Here is a 26,343-nt window from a genome sequence, read left to right on the forward strand (position 1 = left end):
TCTTTAGTTTTTCCAAATATAAGATCGTATCATCTGCAAACAAGGATAATTAGACCTTTTTCTTTCCAACTTGGATGACCTTTGTTTCTTTCTCTTCTCTGATTGCTCTAGCTAGGACTTCCAGTACTATTATTGAATAACAGCAGTGATAGTAAATATCCATGTGTGCTCCAGATCTTACAGGAAAGGTTTTCACTTTTTCCCCATTCAGTATGACACTAGCTGTGGATCTGTTGTATGTAGCTTTTATTATTTTGAGGTATGTTCCTTCTCAAAAAACTCAGTTTTTTGAGTGTTTTTTAAAATCATGAAGGAATGTTGAATTTTATCAAATGCTTTTTCAGCAATGATTGAAATGATTATGTGGTTTTTTAATCCTTCATTCTGTTGATATGATGTATCATACTCATAGCTTTGCATATGTTGAACCATCCTTATATCCCTGAGATAAATCCCACTTGGTCATGATGAATGATCTTTTTAGTGTATTGTTGAATTTGGTTTGCTAGTATGCTTTTGAGGATTTCTGCATCAATATTCTTCAGAGACAATGGCCTGTAGTTTTCTTTTTTTGATATATCTTTGTCTGGTTTTGGTATCATAGAAGGAATTTGGAAGTATTCCTTCCTCCTCTATATTTTGAAATAGTTTGAGTAGGATTGGTATTAGTTCTCCTTTAAATGTTTGGTGGAATTTAGCAGTGAAGCCATTGAGTCCTGGGGTTTTCCTTACTATGAGACTTTTTATTAAGGTTCAAATCTCATTACTAGTTATTGGTCTGTTCAGGTTTTGGATTTCTTCATGGTTCAATAATGGTAGGTTTTATGTGACTAGGAATTTATTCATTTTCTCTAGATTTTCCAATTTATTGACATACAGTTGTTAATAGTAGCCACTAATGATCCCTTGAATTTCTGCAGAATCAGTTGTAATGTCTTCTCTCTTTAATCTCTGATTTTATTTATTTGGGTCTTCTCCCTTTTTTCTTCACTAGTCTGGCAAGGGTTTGTCCATTTTGCTTATCTTTTCAAAACAACTTTTTCTTTCATCAATCTTTGGTATAGTTTTCATTTCACTTCAATTTCATTTATTCTGCATTTTATTATTTCTTTTCTTCCATCAAGTTTGGTTTGCTTTTGCCTTTCTAGTTCTTTAAGATGCATCACTAGGTTATTTATTTGAAGTTTTCCTTCTTTTTTGATATAGGAACTTATAGCTATGAAGTTCCCTTGTAGGACTGCTTTCAATGTATCCCATAGGTTTTGATATGTTGTGTTTCCATTAACATTTGTTTCAATAAACTTTTTCATTTCCTTCTTAATTTCTTCCTGACCCATTAGTCATTCAGGAGTATATTAATTTCCATGTGTTTGTACAGTTTGCAAAATTTTCTCGTTATTGATTTCCAGCTTTATTCCATTGTGGTTAGAGAAGATGCTTGATATTATTTCAATTTTTTTGAATGTTTTAAGATTTGATTTGTGACTTAACATATGGTGTATCCTTGAGAATGATTCATGTGCTAAGGAAAAGAATATGTATTCTGCAGCCATTGGATGAAATGTTCTGTAAATATCTATGAGATCTATTTGGTCTATAGTGCAGATTACATCCAATGTTTCTTCGTTGATTTTGTATCTGAAAGATCTCTCCAATGCTGAAGGTGGGGTGTTAAAGTCTCCAAATATTATTGTATTCAGGTCTCTCTCTCTCTTTAGCTCTAATAATATTTGCTTTACATATCTGAGTGCTCCAGTGTTGGCTGCACATATATTTACAAATATTATAGCCTCTTACTGAATTGGCCCCTTTATCATTAAGGACTTTCTTTGTCTCTTCTTATAGTTTGGGTTGGAATCTATTTTGTCTGATATAAGTATAGCTACTCCTGCTCTTTTTTCAGTTTTCATTTGCTTGGAATATCTTTTTCCATCCCTTAATTTTCATTCTGTGTGTATCTTTATAGGTAAAGTGTGTTTCTTATAGATAACAGATCTTTGGGTCTTGTTTTTTCATCCATTAAGCCACTCTATGTCTTTTCTTTGGAGAGTTTAGTCTCTTTACATTCAATGTTGTTATCTATAAGAAGGGGATTACTCCTGTTATTTTGTTGTTTTCTGGTTGCTTTGTGGTCCTTTCTTTCTTCTTTCCATCCTTCCTGTATTCCTTTTTGTGAAAGTGATTTTTCTCTGGGGTTATGGTTTAATTTCTTGCATTTTATTTTTTGTGTATCTGTTTTATGTTTTTCAATTTGTAGTTACCATCAGGCTTCCAAATTCTGTCTTATAACCAATTATTTTAAACTGATGACATTCATTACATAAACACACACACACACACACACACAAGCAAAAACTAATAAACACTCTACAATTTAATTTATCCCCCTGCTTTTTACATTTTTGTTTTTCTTTATGTCTTACTGTACTATGTCTTGAAAAATTCTTGTAGTTGTTTTTTTTAATTGGTTCATCATTTAGTCTTTTTACTTAAGAGTGGTTTGCATACCACAGTTACAGTGCTATAATAGTCTGTGTTTTTCTGTGGCTATTGCCAGTGAGTTTTATACCTTCTGATAATTTCTTCTTACTCATTAACATCCTTTTCATGCAGATTGAAGATCACCCTCTAGCATTTGTGGTAGGACAGGTCTGGTGTTGATGAAATCCCTCAGCTTTTGTGTGTCCGGGAAGGTCTACTTCTCCTTCATGTTTGAAGGATATTTTCATTGGATATAATATTTTATGATAAGTTTTTTCTTTCAGTACTTTAAATATGTCATGCCACTCTCTTCTGACCTGTAAGGTTTCCACTGAGAAGTCTGCTGCCAGACACACTGGAATTCTTTGGATGTTATTTGTTCCTTTTCTCTTGCTGCTTTTAGGACCCTTTCTTTATCCTTGACCTTTGCAAGTTTATTAAATGCCTCAAGGTAGTCTTCTTTGGGTTAAATCTGCCTAGTGTTCTATAACCTTCCTGTATTTGAATACTGACATCTTTCTCCAGGTTTGGGATGTTCTCTGTTATTATTCCTTTAAATAAACTTTCTAACCCAATCTCTCTGTCTACCTCCTCTTCAAGGTGAATGACTCTTAGATTTGCCTCTTTTGAGGCTATTTGCTAAATCTTGTAGGTGTCCTTTATTCTTTTTCTATTTTTTTGTCTTCTCTGACTCTGTATTTTTAAATAGCCTGTCTTCAAGCTCACGAATTCTTTCTTCTGCTTCATCAATTCTGCTATTAAGAGATTCTGATGCATTCTTCAGTATATCAATTGCATTTTTCAGCTGTGGAATTTCTGTTTGATTCTTTTTAATTATTTCAATGTCTTTGTTAAATTTATGATAGAATTCTAAAATACTTACCTGTATTATTTTAATTTCTTTGAGCTTCCTCAAAACAGCTATTTTGAATTCTCTGTCTGAAAGTTCACATATCCCTATTTCTCCAGGACTCCATGTTGATTTATTTAGGTAGTCTGGTGAAACTGTGTTTTCCTGGATGGTCTGATGTTTGCAGACATTTGTCAGTCTTGGGGCACTGAAGAGTTAAGTATTTATTGTACTCTTTGCAGTCTGGGCATGTTTGTGCCCATCCTTCTTGAGAAGGATTTCCAGGTAGTCAGTGGCAGTTGGGCCCCAAGCACAATAACACTGTGGTTTTTGCAGACTTATAGAGGTACTGCCTTAGTGGTCTTAAGGGAGGAGTCCACCCCTCATATTGTCTTATGCCCAATTTCTGCCTCCAAAGAAAGAAAAAGTAAAAACTAAAAGGCAGAAATGAAATCCACAGGCAGATAGCCCGGCGCCACACCCTGGGCCTGATAGTTAAAGATCAACCCCTGACCTAATTGGTTCTGTTATCTACAGATTACAGACATTGTATAGAAATGCACTGTGAAAATCCCTATCTTGTTTTGTTCCAATCTAATTACCGGTGCATGCAGTCCCCAGTCACGTACCCCCTGCTTGCTCAATCAATCACGACCCTCTCACATGCACTCCCTTAGAGCTGTGAGCCCTTAACAGGAACAGGAGTTGCCCACTTGGGGGCTCGGCTCTTGAGACAGAAGTCTTGCCGATGCCCTCGGCCGAATAAACCCCTTCCTTCTTTAACTCGGTGTCTGAGGAGTTTTGTCTGCGGCTCGTCCTGCTACAGTCTTGGATAAGATCTGGAAGAATTCTCGGGATTACCAGTAAAAGACTATTGTCCTTTTCCCTTACTTTCTCTCAAACAAACAGGGTCTCCCTCTGTGTTGAGCCACCTGGAACTGGGGGTGTGGTGATGTAAGCCCTCCTATGGCCACTATCACTGGGACTGCACTAGGTCATACCTGAAGCTAGGACAGCACTGGGTCTCACCCAAGCACTGCTGCAACCACTACCAGACTACCACCTATGTTCACTCAAGGCCCTAGGGTTCTAGGATCAGCAGATAGTGAAGCCAGCCAGGCTTGTGTCCTTCCCTTCAGGGCAGTAAGTTGCCCAGGCCCTGGGTGGGTCCAGAAATGCTGTCTGGGGGCCAAGGATGGCAGTCAAAAACCTTAATAATTTACTTGATGTTGTATTCTACTGAGGGTAAGCTGGCACTCAAACCACAATACAAAGTCATTCTTGCTCTTTCTTCAGGCAGGGGAAATACTATCAATATCAAATTACTATTCTTTCCTGTTGTAATATCTAATTTCCGATTAATACCCAAGGAAGTGCAACAGAACATGGTTTTACCTTTCTGGGGCTTAGCATTTTTCTCTTCTGGATACATTTTCTTGATTTTTCATCCATGTATGGACAGTAGATTATGTAATACATATTAACATGATTTTAATTTTAAATTTTAATAAGAATTATTACCTGCCAAAATGTACACATGACCAGATGAGTAGGAACTGTCATAATCTGTCCATTGTAATATCATTGTACTGTTGTTAGGATTCATACCACTCATCTTAAACTTGTGCATCAGAATGGCATAGTATCACTGACTTGTAGTTTGCAAGCTGATAGATCATGCCATCAGTACTCACTATGAACTACACCAAATTGGCTTTTCAACTGTAACAATGGCCTAGTTTTAACAATGAATTATTCTTTACTTATATTTCACTATGAGTGACACTTCAGTTTCTTTACTAGGAAACCATATAGGACAGGTTACTGTTGCCATAATCTTTCAAACCATAAAGAAAAAAAACATTCATCAGCTAACTGGGAAAACAAAATAGAAAACAATTATTGGTGTTAAATATGACAAATGTGTTCAAGATTTGCACACTGTTCTGTGGCTATTTATTCCTGAGGTTGGAATGTATGTTTTACAAAGAATCATTTGTACAACAGATCATCTATCTGACGGTCTATACCTCTAGATGTTGACAAAACCCCTCTCTTATATATGGCACCCTTCAAATAACAATGTGATTGATGATGTTAAATCTACTTCAGGAGATTTTGAATCCCATGTAAAAAGAGAACATGCCTTATTATTGTCAATATTCTCAACTACTTGGCAATCTCAGGTACAAAGTATACATTTAAATATACGTTCACTGAGAAATACTAAATTCAAAACTGAAGTTTTTCCACCAATTAGCATAAATCATTTTGACAATAAGTTTTGAAAAGGCCATAAACAGAATATATTTTTTAATCTTTTAACAAACTTGCCATATACTGATCCAAAGTACAACTGGTACTTTAAGCTTGTTTATATTTCTTTTATTGAATAAAATATAATAGATAAATAAGAGCTAAAACAGTTACTGGAGCAAAATAAAGTCAAGTTGTACACAGATTTCCATAAAACCATAAGAACCAAAGTCTAGAATAATGCCATATCTCCCAATGAAATTATACTATTATTACTAATCATAATAGTAGAAGATTGAAATGATTCAATACTTAAATATTCTACCCAACAAAATCTTTTTCTCTTTGTTTTGGACACAGTGTCTCACTCTGTTACCCAGACTGGAATGCACTTACACCATCATAGTTCCTCCCAAAAAACTAGGACTACAGGCACACAGCACCACACCCAACTAATTTTTAGAATTTTGTAGAGATGGAGTCTTGCTGTGTTTTCCAGGCTGGTCTTGAGCTGCAGGCCTCAAGTGATTCTCTCGCCTTGGCCTCTCAAAGCTCTCGGATTACTGGCATGAGCCACTGTGCTTGGCTCACCATAATCTTAATCATTCAAATATACCTTTGTCAATGCCTTTTAAACTACTTTAAATTAATATTCCAGCAAACATATGACTGACAAAAAGAATTACAGTTACAAGTGATATCTGTTAAGAAGTAAACAAATATGTCTTACTCACATGCATGGTACATACAAATCTATACCATTATTTTAAAGATTAATCCCATTGCCATTTGGAAATCAGAACTCCAAAGTGAGTTTCTTGGAACTTGGGGATAATATGATGGAGTCAAAATTCATTGTTTGATCCTTAGCATTTTGACATAAGGTTTTAATTTTCTACTTATCTCCCTGAGTGAATTTATGAAGGAGATTTTAAGGTTTCCATAAATAAAAGCAGAGGAATAAACCTTCTTTGAATGCCTTTTTTTTTTAATAGACCTAATACCATTTAATACTCATAATAATTCACAAAGTAAGTATGTTATCTCTGTTATACAGATGAAGAAACAGAGGCTCCAAAACATTAAGAGCTCACAACTGGACAGTGTAGAAATCTCTCTGATATTCAAGAGAGCTTTAGAATGCTCCTATAATACTCCATACTAACTTGTACTCTGTTGCCCAAACTACAAAATGTATAGATTTTATGAGTATTCAAAGATGCAATAAAAAAGCACTTTAACAGTAATTCAAAATACATCTAATCATCAAGAAATTCATAAAAACAAGTGACTCAGGATTTAAATTGCCCAGGAAAAAAAAACACAATGTAGAAGCAAATATTACATGCCTCACATTCTACCTGTCAGTATTCCTTCTCTGGCCTTTTCCTTTATAATTTTAATTTTCTCAGGGCTACTTTTATCTTCTCAGGACTAACAAAGGAAATTTCAATGACCAACTTTGATTGTAGGCCTTCTTGACAGTTGATTTTTTAAAAAAATCTCAGCAAGATAAGGACAAAACATGTTCACTCTTTTACTATAGCTGCAAAAATATCCACACCGTTCTGCATTTCTTAAAGCTGATTCTGATGAAGTAGTGAATTGTGGACATTCACAAAGAAATGTATCTTATGCTCCTGTTCAGTATCCTTGAAAGTGGTTTTTGTACAAAAGAATCTTTTAAGACACCAATTTATGCCTTATGCCTGTCTAGAAATTGAAGCCATACTATATGAAAGTAGATCTTTAACCTCTAAACTCAAGAAAATAGTCTAATTCTGATCAGTGGCCATAATTTTTTTTGTTGCTCTAGTAATATTTAATTAAAATTAAAGGTATTAAATTAAAGGTATTAAAGACAATTGAAAGCTTCCTTTGCAAAAATCAAGAGGATCAATGGCAAACTTAAAAAAAATCATATTTTATATCTACTTAGTCTCAAAGTATCTCATTACAAAATAACACTGGAAGGAGGAAGTGGAGCTGGGCTGCCACTGGGCCAGTGTCTGCAGAGTCCAATTCTAGGAAAGTTTTTAGGAGGGAGGGGACAAGATGGCCAATTAGATATAGCCAGGAAACATATCTCCCTTCAAGAGAAACCAAAATATCAAGTAAACCATCACATTTCAAACAGATTGTTTGAGAGAAAACACTGAAAGCTGAGAGAGACGTGATGCAGACACCAAGGCTGAAGAGGAAGCTGGAAAGCCTGCATAGAATCTCTTAACACAAGGACCGGCTCTTGGTCCTGAACAGAGCCAAAGTAAGGGGAGAGTGAAGGAACTACAGAACACCACACCTCTGGGATCCTAACTATAAAAGATCCCACAACCCACACAGACATTTGAATTGGCAAAGGAATTGCCCACAGAGTATGCAAAGGCAGAGCTCAAACCTGTGCAGAGCTCAGAAGGGTTGGTGGAACATGAGACAGCTACAGCAAAATGCAACCATAGGTTTCCATCCCCCAAGTCTCTCCATCTTGCTCTGAGTAACTGTAGCCCCTACTGACTGCAGAGCCAGAGGAGAAAGTAGGGCTCCCTTTCTCAAGCCTGATCCACATGTCCCCTTGTCTTCCAGCTCCTCTCAAAGCCACCTGCCTCCCCATTCCTGTAAGAGGGTGCACAGAGCACAGCCTCCACTGCTCCACCTGAGTGTTTTGCCAGTGACCTGGGAGCAGTTTAGCTCCCCCAGCACAGCTGCTGTTCAACCCCATGGGCCAGAGGACAAAGCTGCAGGCCCAGTCCCAACCTCCCAGGGTTGGAGTACACTGCCCAGGGTTTCAGAACCGAGATCTGTGGTTAGAGCTGTAGTGAGGAGGGAGCCCCCACTCAGAACAGAAACAGGGAGGCGTGAGTTCATGTGCCACCAAGGGAGCTGGGCATCCTTCCTTCCCCAAGACCAGGCTGGGAAGGGTTCAGTCTGTTGGCCAGTCGCACCTTCTACTTGAGGGAGCCCCATGGCCTAGAACACCTGGGACAGCCCAGCAATTTCAGCACAGAAAGCTTGGGACAAATCTAGCTGGTTAGGTCTGTTCCTGGGGCAGACACTGGAGGGAGATCTGCTTGGGGGATCCCACAGCCATCTGCCAGGCTAAAAACCCTGGGTTGCAGGCACCACACGAGCTATATATCTGTGGCACCAACACCCTGCCTGGGGATCCTCTGCCCTTGATCCGGTTCATCATCAGACCACCAAAACACATATCCCACAACCTATTCTGACTCTGCCAAGCTCAGAGGACCAGTGGGTCCCCAGGGAGTTGTGAGTCTTTGGTGATCTAAGCTTCAGCTTGAGCTGTCCCTAAGGGAGGGGGTGTGCAGCCAACCAGGGTGCCCCTTAGGGCTAAGGAAGCATAGGCAAGACATCCATGATTGGAGGGGTTCCCCCAATACCTAGAAACAGGCTTAGTGAGAGGGTAATCTTCTACCCTGCAACAACATTTTCCCCCTACCGCATCTCCCCTCACCGCATCTCCCCTACCACCACATCTCCCCCTCCCCAAAGCACTGCTAGGAAGGCACTCAAATACAAAGGAGGCTTATAGCTGAGTAAGCATATCTGCCAGCCCTTACTCTTAAATGCCATCTACTGCATCACAGCCTGAATTACACCACCAAACAAAAATAAATTCCTTTAGCACACAATGCCTGTGAAACCCAATGAGGAAACTAGCCCAAACTAAGGAACCCATACAGAACCTTGGCCCTCTGAAAAGACCCAAAAACAAAGCCAACCAACTATACACAACAGTCGAACCCTCAAGGGATAAAAAAAAAAAAAAAAGAAAGAAAATGAAAACAAGCCCCATCCAAATGTGAGCAGTTTATAAAAGAAAAAGAAACACTAGCCCCCTCAGCTGAGATGAAATCAGCACAAGAACTCCAGCAATTCAAAAAGTCAGAGCATTTCCTTACCTCTAAAGGATCACACTAGCTCCCCAGCAATGAATCCTAATCAGATTGAAGTATCAGACATGACAGACATAGAATTCAAAATCTAGATGGCAAGGAAACTTAACCAGATTGAAAAGAAAGTTGAAATCCATTTCAAGGAAGCCAGTGAAAAGATCTAAGAGTTGAATGACAACATAGTCATTTTAAGAAAGAACTAAAGTGAACTTCTGGAACTGAAAAATTTCCCCAATCTCACTAGATAGGTTGGCATATAAATTCAAAAAAAATTCATAGAACCCTTATGAGATACTATACAAGATGACCACCCCGAAGACACAGAATCTTCAGACTTTCCAGGTCAATATGAAAGAAAAAATCTCAAAGGCAGCTACAGAAAAGGGTCAGATCACTTACAAAGGGGATCCTATCAGGCTAACAGTAGACTTCCCAACAGAAGCTATACAGGCTAGAGGAGACTGGGAACATATTTTCAGCATTATTAAAGAAAAGAAATACTAGTCAAGAATTTAATATCCCACCAAACTAAGCTTCATAAGAAAAGGAAATGTATAATATTTTCCAGACAAGCAATCACTATGAGAATTCATTACCAATAGACCAGCCTTGCAAGAGATACTTGAGGGAGTTGTAGACACAGAAATGAAATAACAATCTGTATTACCACAAAAACACACTTAAATACACAGCCTGCAGACCCTATTGAGACTACACAATCAAGACTACAAAGCAACTAGCTAACAGCACCAGGATAGGATCAAAACATCACATAGCAATATTAATCATGAATGTTAATGGTCTAAATGCCCCACTTAAAAAACACAGAGAGGCACGGTGGCTAATAGAACAAGACCCAATCACCATCTGCTATCTTCAAGAGAACCATCTCACATATAATGAAACCCACAGGCTCAAAGTAAAGACATGAAGAAAGATCTGCCATGCAAACTAAAGACAAAAAAGAGCAGGGGGTCCTATTCTTATATCGGATAAAACATACTTTAAAGAAACAACATTAAAAAAGGACAAAGAAGGTCATTATGGTCATTACATAATGATAAAGAGTTCAATACAACGAAAAGACTTAACTGTCACACACACACACGCATGCACACGCGCGTGCTCGCGCGCGCACACACACACACAGAGACATTGGAGCACCTAGATTCATAAAGCAAGTACTTCTAGACCTACAAAAGACTTAGTTACACAATAATAGTAGTGGACTTCAACACCCCATTGACAGCATTAGACAGATCATTAACACAGAAAACTAACAAACTCTGGATGTAAATTTGACTTGTCCAAGTTGACATCTAAAGAATACTCCACCCATCAACCACAAAATACACTTTATTTTCATCTGCACACTGAACATATTCTACGTTTGACCACATGCTTGGCCATAAAGCAAGTCCAAATAAAATTTTAAAAACCTGAAATCATACCAAGCATATATGTGGACCACAGTGGAAGAAAAATTGAAGTGAATAGCAAGAAAATCTCTCAAAATCACACAATCACATTGGCATCAAACAAACTTACACCTGAATAACTTTTGGGTAAACAATGAAGTTAAGACAGAAATTTAAAAATTCTTTAAAATAAATGAAAAAGAGATACAACATACCAAAATCTCTGGGATGCAGCAAAAACAGTGTTAAAAGTTTTTACCAGTAAATGTCTACATCAAGAAGTTAGAAAGATATTAAATCAACACTCTAACATCGTACCTAGAGGAACTAAAAGAACAAAAATAAATTAACCCCAGAGCTAGAAGAAGAAAACAAATAACTGAAATCAGAGCAGAATTGAACAAGACTGAGACACAAAAACCTATTCAAAGGATCAATAAAACCAAACATCATTTCTTTGAAAGGATAAACAGGATTGACAGACTGTTAGCTATTAGCAAAGAAAAAAAGAAAGAAGATCCAAATAAGCACAATGAGAAATGACAGAGTTGACATTACAACTAATCCTACAGAAATACAATATCTTCAGAGACTATTACGAACAGTTTTATGCACACAAACTAGAAAATCGAAAGGAAATTGATAAATTGCCGAAAACACACAACCTCCCAAGATTAAACCAGGAAGAAATTGAGAACCTAATCAGAGCAATAAACTCTGAAACAGTTATAAGAAACCTACCAACTAAGAAAAGTCCTGGACCAGATATATTCACAGTTGTATTCTACCAGATGTACAAAGAAGAGCTGGTGTCAATCCTACTGAAACTACTCCAAAATATCAAGAAGGATGGACTCTTCTGTAACACATTCTAGGAAGCCAGCATCATCTTGATACCAAAATGAAAGACACAACCAAAAGGGAAAACTTTAGGCCAGTATCCCTAATGAACACAGAGGCAAAGATACTCGATAAAATACTACCTAACTAAATCTAGCAGCACCTCTAAAAGTTAGTTAACTACGATCAAGTAGGCTTTATTCCTAGGATGCAAGGATGGCTAAAATAAGCAAATCAATAAATGTGATTTACCACATAAATGAAATGAAAAACAAAAACCATATGATCATATCAATAGACATAGAAAGCGCTTTCAATAAAATCCAACATCCCTTCATGATAAAAACCCTCAAAAAACTAGGTATTGAGGGAATGTATCTTAAAATAATAAGAGCTATCTAAGACAGACCTACAGCCAACATCACACTGAACAGGCAAAAGCTGGACACATTCCCCTTGGGAGGTGGAACAAGACAAGGACACCCACTCTGGCCACTCCTATTCAACATAGTACTAGAAGTCCTAGCCAGAGCAATAGGAAAAAGAAATAAAAAGCATCCAAATTGGTAAAGGAGAAGTCATATTGTCTCTCTTTCCTAATGATATAATTATATGCCTAGAAAACCTTGACAACCTCCTGATGATATAATTATATACCTAGAAAATCTTGACAACCACCAACAGGCTCCTAGAACTGAAGAACAACTTCAGTAAAGTTTCAGGGTATAAAATCAATGTATAAAAATCAGTTGTACTTCTATACACCAATAATGGTCAAGCTGAGGGTCACCTCAAAAACACAATCCCATTTATAATAGCCACACATGCACAAAATACCTGGAAATATATCTAAGCAATTAGGTGAAAGATCTCTACAAGGAGAACTACAAAACATTGCTGAAAGCAATGACATAAACAAATGGAAAAACATTCCATGCTCATGAATTGGAAGAATCAATACTGTGAAAATGACCATACACTGCCCAAAGCAACCTACAGAACAAATTGCATGATTGAATGCAATACCTATTAAAATACCAGCATCATTTTTCAGAGAATTAGAAAAGAATTCCTAAAATTCATATGGAACAAAAATAGCCAAATCAATCCTAATTAAAAAAAAACAACAAAGCTGGAGGCATCATGTTATCCAACTTTAAACTATATTACAAGGATGGCTACAGTAACCAAAACAGAATGGTACTGTTACACAAATAGACACAAAGTCCAATGGAACAGAACAGAGAACCTAGAAATATAGCTACATACCCACAATCCATCTTATCTTTGACAAAGTTGATAAAAATAAGCAATGGAGAAAGGACTCCCTATTCAATAAGTGGTGCTGTGATAGCTGGGTAGCCATATACAGAATAATGTAACATATAATAATGTAACATATAATAATGTACATATAATAATGTTACATATAATAATGTAACAAAAACAAAAATTGACAACTGGGACCTAATTAAACCAAAGAGCTTCTACACAGCAAAAGAAACTATCAACAGAGTAAACAGACAACCTACAGAATGGGAGAAAATACGAACTATGCATCCAACAAATGTCTAACATCTCGAACCTGTAAGGAACTTAAATCAACAAGAAAAAAACAAATAACCCCAGTAAAAATTGGGCAAAAGACACGAACAGATACTTAAAAGAAGACATACAAGCAGCCAACAAATGTGAAAAAAAATGCTCAACACAATAATCATCAGAGAAATGGAAATCAAAACCATTCTGACACTAGTCAGAGGGCTATTATTAAAAAGTTGAAAAACAAGAGATGCTGATAAGGTTATGGAGAAAAGGGAATGGTTACACTCTATTGATGGGAATGAATTAGTTCAGCCACTGTGGAAAGCAGTTTGGAGATTTCTCAAAGAACTTAAAACAGAATTACCATTCAACCCAGCAATACCATTACTAGGTATATATCAAAAAAAAAAAAATAAATTGTTCTGCCAAAAAGACATGCACTCCTATGTTAATCACAGCACTATTGACAATAGCAGAGTCATAGAATCAACTGAGGAGCCCATTCACAGTGGATTGGATAAAGAAAATATGGTACATCAATACCATGGACTACTATGCAGCCATAAAAAAGAACGAAATCATGTCCTTTGCAGCAACATGGATGCAGCTAGAGGTCATTATCCTAAGTGATTTAATGCAGAAACAGAAAACCAAATACCTCATGTTCTCACTTATAGCTGGTAGTTAAATATTCAGCACACGTGGCCATAAAGATGGCATTATTAGACACAGGGGACTACGAGAAGGGAGAGGAAGGGTGGGGGGTAAGGGTTGAAAAACTACCTATTGGGTACATGCTGACTACCTGGGTGACAGGATCAATCATACCCCAAATCTCAGCATCATGTAACATACCCATGTAACAAACCTGCAAATATACCTCCTGAATCCAAAATAAAAGTGGAAATTTTAAAGTATCTACTTATAAATTATGCATTAATTAATTTATAAGGAACAGAAGGAACAGCAGTAACTATACAGAAGAGAAAAACATCTTAACCAAATGATTAATATTAATATCATTAATAAAGGTCCAACAGACTATGTGCCTCTGGGTGTTCATATCCCCAACAGAACATAACTACTTATTTTGTAATCCAGCCAATAATGGACAAGCTTATTCTAATCATAAGGAAAAAGTAAACAAACACAAATTAAGGGGCATTCTATAAGAATTCTAGCTAGTTTTCTTTAGAAATATCAATCTCATGCAAGAAAAAGACTGAAAACTGTTCTAAGTTTAAAGTGGCTGACTTTAAACTTAAGTCATGCAAACACAATCCTGAACTGGACCCAGTACCAAAGAAATAAAATTTGTAGTAACGGACATTATTTAGACATTTGACAAAACTAGAAAATGACTTATAGGTGAAAGTACATCAATTTAAATATCTTTAATTGACAACTGAACTATGATCATATAAGGGAATATTTTAGTTCTTAAGAATGACACTGAAGCAGTAAGGAATGAAGGACCATAATGTATGCAACCTCTCAAGTGGTTAAAAAATGTGTATGTGTTTAGGGAAAGGAACAGAATTATAAGACAAATGTGGCAAAATGTTGAAAATAATGAATCTAGGAAAGGTCATATGGGAATTCTTTGTACTATCCTTATAACTTTTCTGAAAATTTGAAATTACTTCAAAATAAAAAAATTTAAATTATTTTTTAGGATTACATATTAATATGTGAAAATTTTCACAATAAACAATTGAACAAAGCAAGCCCAACAAAATATGATTAGTACAAGTGCTTTGAACAGTGACAAGAGTCTTGTACCAGAAAGTAGCTCCATATACTGCTTTCTTCATCAAAAAGAGTCTTGCTATTAAAAAATAACTCAGCTATCCTAAACTCTGCTTAGTGACATTCTGGCACAACCTAGTAACAGTTAATGTACCAGCACTATAGTTTGAGTAGCACTAGTCTAAATGCCATCTATTTATAATCAGTCAATCAATAACTACTTTAAGAATTATACATATGCATTTGGAATAATATACACCAAGTTATAACCAGTTTATGCTGGCTAACACAACTGAAGGTAATTTTTACTCTCTTCTTGTATTTTCTTATTCTTATTTTCTTTCTTTCTTTTTTTTTTTTTTTTTTTTTTTACAGAGTCTTGCTCTGTCACCCAGAATGGAATGCTATGGCTCAATCAGACATATGCCACCATGCCTAGCTAATGTTTTATATTTTTAGTAGAGATGGGGTTTTGCCACATTGCCCAGGGTGGTCTCTAACTCCTGGGCTCAAGCAATCTGCCCAACTCAGCCTCCCCAGTGCGGGGGATTACAGATATGAGCCACTGCACCCGGCCTCTTGTATTTTTTTAAGTTTCTGAAATTAACATGGATTACTTTTGTAATAACAAAAACAAAAGTAAACTTTCAAAAAATGTGTAGGTGAAAAAGAATTAACAAGCAATCAGATTTACTGGAATTTGCCTCCTATATTAAAACACGACATTTTGTCTTAATGTTTACATACTACCAACATTTTTCTAAAAGGCTTGTACTTACAGCTGATCTTGAAGCTCCACAATTATATATTCTAATTGTTCCTTCTCCAGTTTATGGGCCAGATCAGAATCTTCAATCCTTTGAAGTAGTATTTTATTCTGGGAGACAGATTCAGATAGTTGGTTCTCTCGAAGTCGTAAGAGTTCTTCAAGGTAACCCTGGAAATTCAGTATCATCAAGATATAGCAACTGCAAAATTCTAATACATATCCTGAAGATAAATGCTGAGTAGCTTAAATGCTATTCCTATTTATATTGTAATGAAACAATTTCAAAGCATTACTGATAAATTAGTAAAAAATTTGTTTTAATTGAATATAAAAATTTAACATATATTCTCCATTATTTAAAACTCTTCTCTGAAGTTTGAGAAACTAATTTGATGCAAAACTTAGTTAAAACATTGTAATTCTGAGCTTCAAAACAACTGCATGACTCCTAGCTTCAAAATACAGACCTAAAAACAGAATAACCAATTAGAAAGTTGCCTCTTTGTGATTATTTTTCAAAAACACATAGACATTAACATTTTAGCATTAATATGTTAGTGAGAGGTAGTATAATGTTTTGGTTAGGCCTGCCGGCCTAGTGTCATATTCCAGTTTTACCACTTATCAGCTATGTGTCCTTGGGCAAGTTACTTAAGCTCTCTGTGCCACAGTTTCACCATCTAAAAAAGTAGGACCCATCAGAGTACCCTAGTTGGTAGGATTAAATGAATCAATACAGGTAAATTGCTTGGAACAGTGTCTAGTATACTGCATGCAATGTATAATTACTAGCTATTATTATTGGTAAACACGTAATAGATATAAGACTTTTTGGAATGATCTCTTAACCTTTTACTCTTTACTTTTTCTTTGTCCTTCTGTCCTGCTTTCTGGGAAACCTTACTGAATTTATCTTCGAACCCTTTGTACTAAATTTCTGAATTCAGGAAATCATATTTTTAATTTTCAAAAGCTCTTTCCTGTTTTCTGATTGTTCTCTTCCCATGGCATTCTATTCTTTTTAGTTGCAATGTACTTTCAAATTCCTCTAAGGATTTTTAATTAGAATCTTTTTAAAGTATTCTTCTATTACATGTTACCCTATTCATGTGTCTTTAATAAACTTTCACCTATTTTAGATTTATGATACATGTTCAGAGTAGCTAATACTATTCTTCAAGAGCTTATTTTTCATATTTTTTCCTGATAATTCTCAAATGTTTGTTCTTCTATAATAAAATCTCAGAAGTTAAATTTTTATAAATGAATATTTCACATATATACAGCTTATGAATATACATAAACAATATATATTCATAAACATTAGTAATTAAAGAATACTCACATATCCACCACCTAGATTAATCACCAATACTTTAAAAGCCAATATAATGCCTTCCTTGATTGTCTCCTCTGCAAAGGTAACAATATCCTAGATTTGTATTTATCATCTCTTTACTTTTCTTTCCAGTTTTACTACAAATATGTGTCATCTTAAACAATAAGTTGTTTAGTTTTGCTTCGTTTTGTCAATATCCTTTTGAAAATGTTTTGTCTATATTGATGAGTCTAGCTATAGTTCATTTGCTCTAAAAACTGTATAGTATTCCATTGTATGAATATTGCAGTTTATTCACTCTTCTGTCACTGTTCTCTCAATGACCATTTGGATCACTTTAGGTTTTTCTTAATATAAACAATATTGCTGTGAACACACTCTGTTATGTTTCCTGGTATGCACATCCAAGAGTTTCGAGGAGATGTATCTAGGAGGAGAATTCCTAGGATATAAGCCGTGTATATCTTCACATTTACTAGATACTGTTATTGATATTGCCATTGTAGTAATCGTTTTTACTACTGGTTTTATACTAATCACATTCCCACTTGATACTATATTCACATGATCTTATGTTAGTATAAAAGTTATACTGGGATTCATTAAATTCATTGAAAACTATTCCTTCTTTTTCTATTCTCAGGAACAGTCCATATAAAATAGGGATCACTCATACAGTTGTGTGCCACTTAATGATGGGGATATGTTCCGAGAAATGTGTTGCTAGGCCATTTTGCCATTCTATGAACATTACAGAGTGTACTTACACCAACCTAGATGGTACAGTCTACTACACACCTAGACTAGATGGTATAGCCTATTGTTCCTAGGCTACAAACCTGCACAGCATGTTACTATACTGAGTACTGTAGGCAACTGTAATACAATAGCAAGTATTTATATATATAAACATAGAAAAGGGACAGTAAAAATATGGTATAAAAGATTTTTTTTTTTTTTTTAAAAAGGCACAACTATGTAGGCCATTACTGTGAAATGGAACTTGCAGGACTGGAAATTGCTCAAAGTGAGTCAGTGAGTGGGTAGTTAGTGAATGTAAAGGCCTACAACTACTGTACCCTACTGCAGACTTTATAAACACTGTACACCTAGCCTACACTAAATTTATTTTTATGTTTTCTTTCTTCAGTAATAAAATTAAACTTAGCTTACTATAACATTTTTACTTTACAAACTTTTAAAAATCTTTTTGACTCTTTTGTAATAACAGTTTAAAACATACATTGTACAGCTATACAACAATATTTTCTTTTTAACATCCTTATTCTGTAAGTTTTTTTTCTATTTACACATTTTAAAAAATTTTAATGTTTTAAACTTTTTCATTATAAATGAAGACACAAACACACACATTAGCCTAGGCCTACACAGGGTCAGGATCATCAATATCAATGTCTTCCACTTACGCCTCTTGTCCGACTGGAAAGACTTCAGGAGCATTAATACACGGAGCTGTCATCTCCCATGATCACAGTGCTTACTGCTGGACTACCTCCTAAAAGACCTGCCTGAAGCTGTTTTACATTTAATTTTTTTGTTTTTTAAGTAGAAGGAGTACACTAAAAAATAATGACTAAAAAGCATTGTATAGTAAATATGTAAACCAGTAACAGTACTTTATTATCATTATCAAGTATTATGTACTGTCCATAATTGTATATGCTAGTTTTTAATGACTGGCAGGGAAATAGGTTTATTTACACCAGCATCACCACAAACACATGAGTAATGCATTGTGTTACAACATTACCATGGCTACACCACTAAGTGATAGGAATTTTTCATCTTCATTATAATCTTATGGGACCACCTCATATACATGACCCATTGTTGGCCAAAACATTATTATGTAGTGCATGACTGTATTTGGTAGACTCACCAAAACAATACATGATATTTTTTTTTGGTGGGGGACTGGATAGATTTTAAACTACTTATTCAATTTGTTAAATGGCTATATATCTATCAGTTTTGATAAGTAGTATTTATAAAAATTCTTTGTTTTGCAAAGTATTATCATAAAATTATTTAAATATTCTCTAATAATTATTGGGAGGGTTTCTCCCACATTTATGCTGTGCTGTCTATTCTTCCATTCTTAAGATTATCTGTGCCTTAATTTTTTAAAAAAATTATTCTAGCTAGAATGTCTATTTCATTAATTTTTGCAAATAATTATCTCTTGGTTTTGTTAATTATGTTTCTTTGTTTTTTACTTCACCAATATATGTTATTTTATTACTTTCCTTCTTTTTGAACTGGTTTGGTTGCTCTTTGACGACTACTTGGATACTTATCTCTTTAATTTTCATTGTTTCTTTTCTAAATATCTAAGTATTTCTATAAGTACTATACAAGTTGTGTGGCAACTTACAACGGTTAGTATGCATTATTTTCATTCTCATTCATTTTAAAGTATTCTATTTCCTCAATTTTTTGACCTATAATTTAGACAATTTTTTCTTTAATTTCATGGGTCGCATGTGGGTGGTGCTAAACTTTTTGTATGGATATCTAACTTTACTGCACTATTCACATGACCTTATATTAATATAAAAGTTATACTAAAATGATAATATTGTATCATTTCTTTGGTATTTGTGGACATTTGTTTTGTAACCTAGTGTGCTCCATAAAAAATTGGCCAGGTGCAGTGGCTCATAGTTGTAATACCAGCACTTTGGGAGGCCGAGGTGGGCAGATCACTTGAGGTTCGGAGTTAGAGACCAGCCTAGCCAACGTCATGAAACCCCGTCTCTACTAAAAATACAAAAATTAACCAGGCCTGTAGTCCCTGGTACTCGGAAGGCTGAGGCAGGAGAATCACTTGAACCCAGGAGGTGGAGGTTTCAGTGAGCCAAGATTGCACCACTGCACTCCAGCCTGGGTGACAAAGCGAGACTCCATCTCAAAAACAAAAACAAAAAACAAAACAAAACAAAAAAACACTATAGCTGTTCCATATATGCTTGAAAAGGTTATATATTCTAATTGTTAACATTTAATATATTTTAGATCAGGTTTATTAATTGTGTTACTGAAGTTCACTACATCCATTCAATCTATAAATTACTCTGAAAGACATTAAAATTTCTCATTATAATTATGGAATTACCAATTTATTCTGGACATTTAATTAATTTTTGCTTCATATTTTTCATGGATATATTGTTAAATAGATGTAAGTTCAGCACTGATATATATTCTTGGTGAATGCTTACTTTAAAAAGTAAGCATTATTAAGACTAAAGAAAGACACTGCCTTTTAAAAAAATGTTTCTGCCTTAATGTCTACGTTTAATGATATTGACATAGAATTCTTTTAGTTAGTATCTATCTAGTATATTTATTCCCCTAGTTTCAACTTTTTATGTCATTATATGTTATGTGTCTCTCTTATCAATAGCATAGAGCTAAATTTTATAATTATTTTTCAATAAATCTAAGAGTTTATCTTAACTGGCAAGTTTCTGCCATTTACTTTTATGGTGGTGTTGACTCTTCTGGTTATATGTAATTTGCATTTTGTGTTCTCTTTTCACTATCCTTATTTTTTCTAATGTGTTCCCTTCTATTATACTGAACAATCTTTCCTTATTTCTTTTCTTTCCCTCTACTAGTTTGAAAATTAAACATTCTACTTCTATTCTCTTAATTGCAACTTCTAAATGTTAACTTTGGAAACAGGCACACACATTTAAAAATGTCTCTAACCTCCTTCACTATATTACAAAGACCTCGAAAGACTAGCTCAAAAGACTACTCAAAATTCATCACTTTCTAATTATTTCACCATATTTTAATTATTATCTATGTTCTTATGGTCATTTACATCTATTTCAGCTATCTTAGTAGAAATACTATGGAATGGTGTTCTACTGTGCATCTCTCACTCTTTCTGATGTTTTTTAGTCAGCATTTTAGTTCTGCTCTGCTTTCATACTCCCAGTGGTGGTCTGTAGCTGGCTTGTATAGGCTCTCAAGAACTGACTGTTAAATTTCAGAAATTTAACTCAGTTGTTAAACATTGCTGTTATTAAAAATTAAATTATATAAATTTACAACTAAGTAAATTACATTAAACACAAAGGTAATAACTACTCAAAATTCATCACTTTCTAATTATTTCACCATATTTTAACTATTATTATCTATGTTCTTACAGTCATTTACATCTATTTCATCTATCTTAGTAGAAATACTATGGAATGGTGTTCTACTGTGCATCTCTTCCCAATTTTACATTCAGTGATGTCATATTGGTACCTTTAAATTGGCCATGATGGGAGTATTTATCCCAGAAAAATTGGCAAACACTACAATTGAGGGCTTCTGTTTCCATCTCCTCTAAAAGAGCCAGTTAAACATATTTCAGTATACCAATGTCACCCCATATTGGTCATTATTTTTGCTATTTCATGTAACCAAGGTTTCTTTACAAATTTATTTGTTTACTCTGCCATTTTGCATCTCACTCCTGCATTCTAGGTTCAATTTCCACCTGAATGACAGGGTCCTCTGCCTGCTGTTTGTTGGTGTTAAAATGCAAGTTTCTAGGTTAAGGAATTATGCCTTCACCCCCATCCCTGGGGCCTACAGTTCTCTCAATATATGCACATATTCTTATTGTGTTAGGTCTATGTTTCTGATCCCTAGTGAGTTCCTTTTCTTGAGAGAGTAGCTCTGAATAAATCTTTTAAAAAATTGTATTCTACTCAGCATTTTCAGATTTTTGCAATGAAGATACTTTCAGATTATCTTAGTCTGAATTCTTGCTGGTACCACAAGCCTCCTTTAATAGCACATGAAAAGTTTTCTTCGTATGCATTATGCAAATGTTTATAGCTATATAATTTGGATTTAAAAAGTATTTTCTAAGCAACAGCTATCTGTATAGATAAAATTATTTATATTTGTAAAATGATAACAATTTCCCCACTGCATTTTTAATTTTTTGAATATTTCTATCACTAATTCCATTGGGCTTTCCTTATATATATCATCTATGAATAATGATATTAAAGAAGAAGAAAAGGGAAAAATAGAAAATACAGTAAGAAAGTAATGGTTACAAAGTCCTTAATAGAGTTTGTTTTCTTTCTGTTATATACTCCACTTTGCCTACTACAGTGCTTAACACACAAGAGCTGCTAAAATATCTAATTTTCAAAAAAACAGATGTACGTGCTTAGGCAATCACTGCATTTTCACAAACCAATAATCTTTTATAAAATTAATGATAGAAATTAAAATCTCAAATACATAAATTAAACTGCTTATTAAAATAATGGCTTGTTTTTATGTTAAAACATAAAATTTGAAAAAGTTCAACAAACAAAAGCATCTTCTATGACTGCCTGATTTTTCATTAAAAGGAGGACAATTCAAAAACAGAAGAGAAGCAGCAATGGATAAATAATTTTATTCAGTTAAAAATATTTCGGCAGTCACAGTTCAAAGGCAATAACAAGAATAAACTTAAGTGTGTTTTGATAATTTTAAAATACCTTCTGTTCCAGGGTAAGTTGATACTTTTGTTTAACTCTCTTACACTTGTTGAACCAACTGTTCTCATCCATGAGGAAAGGAGGTCCGACATTCTCTGGAGTACTGCTTTCACTACCACTGCTTCCCAAAGTCCTTAGCTCCTCCTCATCACTGCTGATACTATCAGAACTGGGAATATCAAAATTGTTAAAAAAGTTAAAAATATGTTCCAACTTGATTCTTAAACACTTTTATATTTGCAAGCTATGGTGAACAAATTTGAAAATATTCAGTACTAAATACAGAATTATAATGATATTATAAAGATTTTAGCTTCCTGGAAAAAAAAAAAAAAGGCAAGTTAGCATAGGCTGCTGAATCCCTCTTGGAAACCAACCCTGGAGATACTACAGAAGTTCAAGTGAGGTTTATGTTAGGCAGGAATCTAGACCCAACATGGCAGTATCACCCGACATGGCAGGCCCTTTGTTAGGACTTCCCGCCCTTCACTTCCTGCTAAGACTCTCAGCGTGCGAAAAAAGCCCGCGCCCGCCAAAAAACCCCTGCTCTGTGCAAGCTCCTGGACACGTCATTCCTCAGAAATCAAAACTTAACTCAGGAAAACCGAAACCTATAAACCCCACCTACCTCGCCCTATAAAAAGTCCCCGATACCCGCCCCAAGTGCGACTTCCTCGGCCCTCCTCCTAGAGGACTGGTGAACCTCGCCCACGAGCCCAATGAAGGCTACCTCTGTTCTCATCTGCCTTGTGTCTTCTTGCTCGGCTCCCCATTACATTACACTGGTGCTGAAACCCGGGAGGAGACCCCTCCCTAGACCCCTGCCGGTTCCGGCAGGCTCTCCTCTCCCAGAGCCAGGACCTCCTCTCCGAGCCAGGAGCCGTTTCGCCAAATCCGAGACTCAATTCGATCACTGCTGGGTAAGTTTTCCCCCGTCCTGCAGGCTCCGGGAGTCCCTGCCTGAAAATGTGGCCATGTCAGGGCCTCCCCCGTTCGTCACTTGTGACCTCGGCACCAGGGACTAGGAGACGTCCAACCTCTCCGGAAGCCGCCATACCCTGCACTCTGCGTGGCAGTGGGAGGATGCTCCCGTTGCCTCCGGACTGCCCAGTCCAAACCAGACCCAAAATCCCCTCTGGGGTGCCTCTTGGCTAATTTCCAGGCTTTAGGTCTCAGCCAAGACCTAAAACGAAAGCGGCTTATTTTCTTCTGCACAGTGGCATGGCCGCAGTATAAATTAGATAATCAGTCTCAGTGGCCTGCAGAAGGCACTCTAGACTTTAATATCCTCACACATCTGACCAAGTTTTGCAAGAGGCTAGGCAAATGGTCCGAGGTACCCTATGGTCAGGCCTTTTAGGACTTGTGTTCCTGCCCAGACCTCTGAGCCTGATGTTCGTTGGCCCAGGTCTTGCTCGCGAAATCTACTCCCTCAAGCAAGGAGAAGGACGATTCCTCCTCTTTCTCTGAGCCCCCTAATACTCTTTCCCTGTCCCCCCTTCAGTCCCCTGCTCAACCTCCCCCTTACTCTGACCCGTCGTCGTCTCCATCCTCATCGGCGCCACCCCTTCTGTCCACTCCTCCTGTGTCCCCACCAAACCTGACGGATCCTGTCTCTCCTGCCTCCTCCTCCTCCTTGCCTGTCTCAGCCCATACCCGGTCCAGGACCAACCTCCTGTGCCCCTTGTGGGAAGTGGCAGGCACCAAAGGAGTGGTCCGGGTCCATGTACTGTTTTTGCTGGCAGACCTAAGATTGAAGAGCATGTAGGCTCTTTCTCGGCCAACCCCACTCTGTATATCAAAGAGTTCAGATACCTATGCCAGGCGTATGACCTCACCTGGCATCATCTACATGTTGTTATGACCTCAACTCTGTCCCCTGAGGAATGGGAGGTATCCTAGCAGCAGCCAGGCAACATGCTGACCAGGTTCATTTAACTGACCCGGCCATGCCAGTAGGCACCGAGGTGGTGCTCTCAGCCGAGGCCGGCTCGGACCACCAGGTTGGGCAGGCAGGCCGCCGCCGCCGAGACATGATGGTCCAGTGCCTTCTTGCCGGCATGCAGGCAGCCTCCAATAAGTTGGTCAACTTTAATAAATTAAAGGAGGTAGTCCAAGACTCAGATGAAAATCCGGCCATTTTTCTTAACTGACTGACAGAGGCACTCATTCAGTACACCCGCCTTGACCCTGCCTCCCCCGCAGGAGGAACCATCTTGGCTACGTACTTTATTTCTTAGTCAGCTCTGGATATCCGGAAAATATTTAAAAAGGTGGAGGACGGCCCTCAAACTCCCATCCAGGATTTAGTCAAACTGGCCTTCAAGGTCTACAACTCCAGGGAGGAAGCAGCTGAGGCCCAGTGACAGGCCAGGCTAAAACAGAAGGTACAACTCCAAACCCAGGCCTTGGTAGCAGCCCTGAGGCCGGCTGGCTCCAGGAGCTCTCAGAGAGGAGGTACTCCCCGAGTGCCACCTGGTGCCTGCTTCAAGTGTGGCAACAAAGGCCACTGGGCCAAGCAGTGCCCCAACCCTAAGGAGCCAACTTGCCCCTGTCCAAGCTGTCGGCAGATAGGCCATTGGAAGTCAAACTGCCCCAACCTGAAGATGGTCGCTACGCCTCTACGTGACAACCCTCCTCCAGGTACTAGAGGCATCTTCCAGCTCTTCGACACCGACGAAGATTGAAGAGGCCCAGACTCGGGAACCCCTCTTACTCTCGCCAAGCCCAGGGTTATGCTCCAGGTAGCAGATAAGTCCATATCCTTCCTTATGGATACGGGGGCCACCTACTCTGTTTTGCCTTCCTTCAGTGGCCCCAGCCATCCCTCCGCTGTCACGGTCATGGGAATTGATGGCACTCCCTCCACCTACCGCCAGACTCCTCCCCTGTCTTGCCGCCTGGATGGCTCCCTCTTCTCGCACTCATTTCTTATCATTCCTTTGTGCCCAAGTCCCCTTGTTAGGACGAGATCTCCTCTCCAAGCTAGGGGCCTCAGTTCACTTCCAGCCCAACCCCTCCCCGCACCTTGCGTTCTTCTTTCCCCTCCTCCCGCCTGATAAACCCCACCAGGCTGACCCCCCACTCCCGTTTCTAGTCCCCATTAACCCTAAGGTGTTGGACACCTCTACCCCGATCATTGCCCAGCACCATACTCCAGTCTGCATCCAGCTGAAGGATCCCTCCAAGTTTCCCTGTAGACCCCAGTTCCCTACCTCCCTTGAACACTGACAGGGACTAAAACCCATCATCATGTGCCTGCTCCAGCAGCACATTCTAGTCCCTGCCAACTCACCATGCAATACTCCTATCCTGCCTGTACGGAAAAGCTCCGGGGCCTACCGCCTCGTGCAGGATCTACACCTCATCAATGAGGCAGTAGTCCCCACCTTTCCAGTTGTTCCTAACCCATATACACTTCTCTCACGCATTCCCCAATACCACTCATTTTACTGTCCTTGACCTAAACGATGCCTTCTTCACCATTCCCCTACACCCCGACTGTCACTTTCTGTTTGCCTTTACATGGGAAGATCCAGACACTCATATTTCTTCCCAGCTGACTTGGACTGTTCTGCCTCAAGGGTTCCAAGATAGCCCCCATTTTTTCGGACAGGCACTGGCACAGGATGTTAGCCTCTGTCCCCTTACCCA

At 37.4% G+C, this 26,343-nt stretch overlaps 1 protein-coding gene across 3 annotated transcripts in view; it reads right to left on the reverse strand.

Annotated features, from left to right (window-relative positions):
- Nucleotides 1-26,343, reverse strand: part of RUNDC3B (RUN domain containing 3B) — a 180,110-nt gene that overhangs the window by 39,137 nt on the left and 114,630 nt on the right. For all 3 annotated transcript variants that reach the window (XM_025379385.1, XM_025379383.1, XM_025379382.1), the window contains 2 exons: nucleotides 22,690-22,858; nucleotides 15,833-15,990 (listed from right to left, as the gene is read on the reverse strand). In XM_025379385.1, the coding sequence (XP_025235170.1) occupies nucleotides 15,833-15,990; nucleotides 22,690-22,858 (327 nt within the window). The remainder of the gene's footprint in view (nucleotides 1-15,832; nucleotides 15,991-22,689; nucleotides 22,859-26,343) is intronic.

This window comes from Theropithecus gelada, chromosome 3 (assembly GCF_003255815.1).
Source record: "Theropithecus gelada isolate Dixy chromosome 3, Tgel_1.0, whole genome shotgun sequence".
NCBI classification, from domain to species: Eukaryota; Metazoa; Chordata; class Mammalia; order Primates; family Cercopithecidae; genus Theropithecus; species Theropithecus gelada.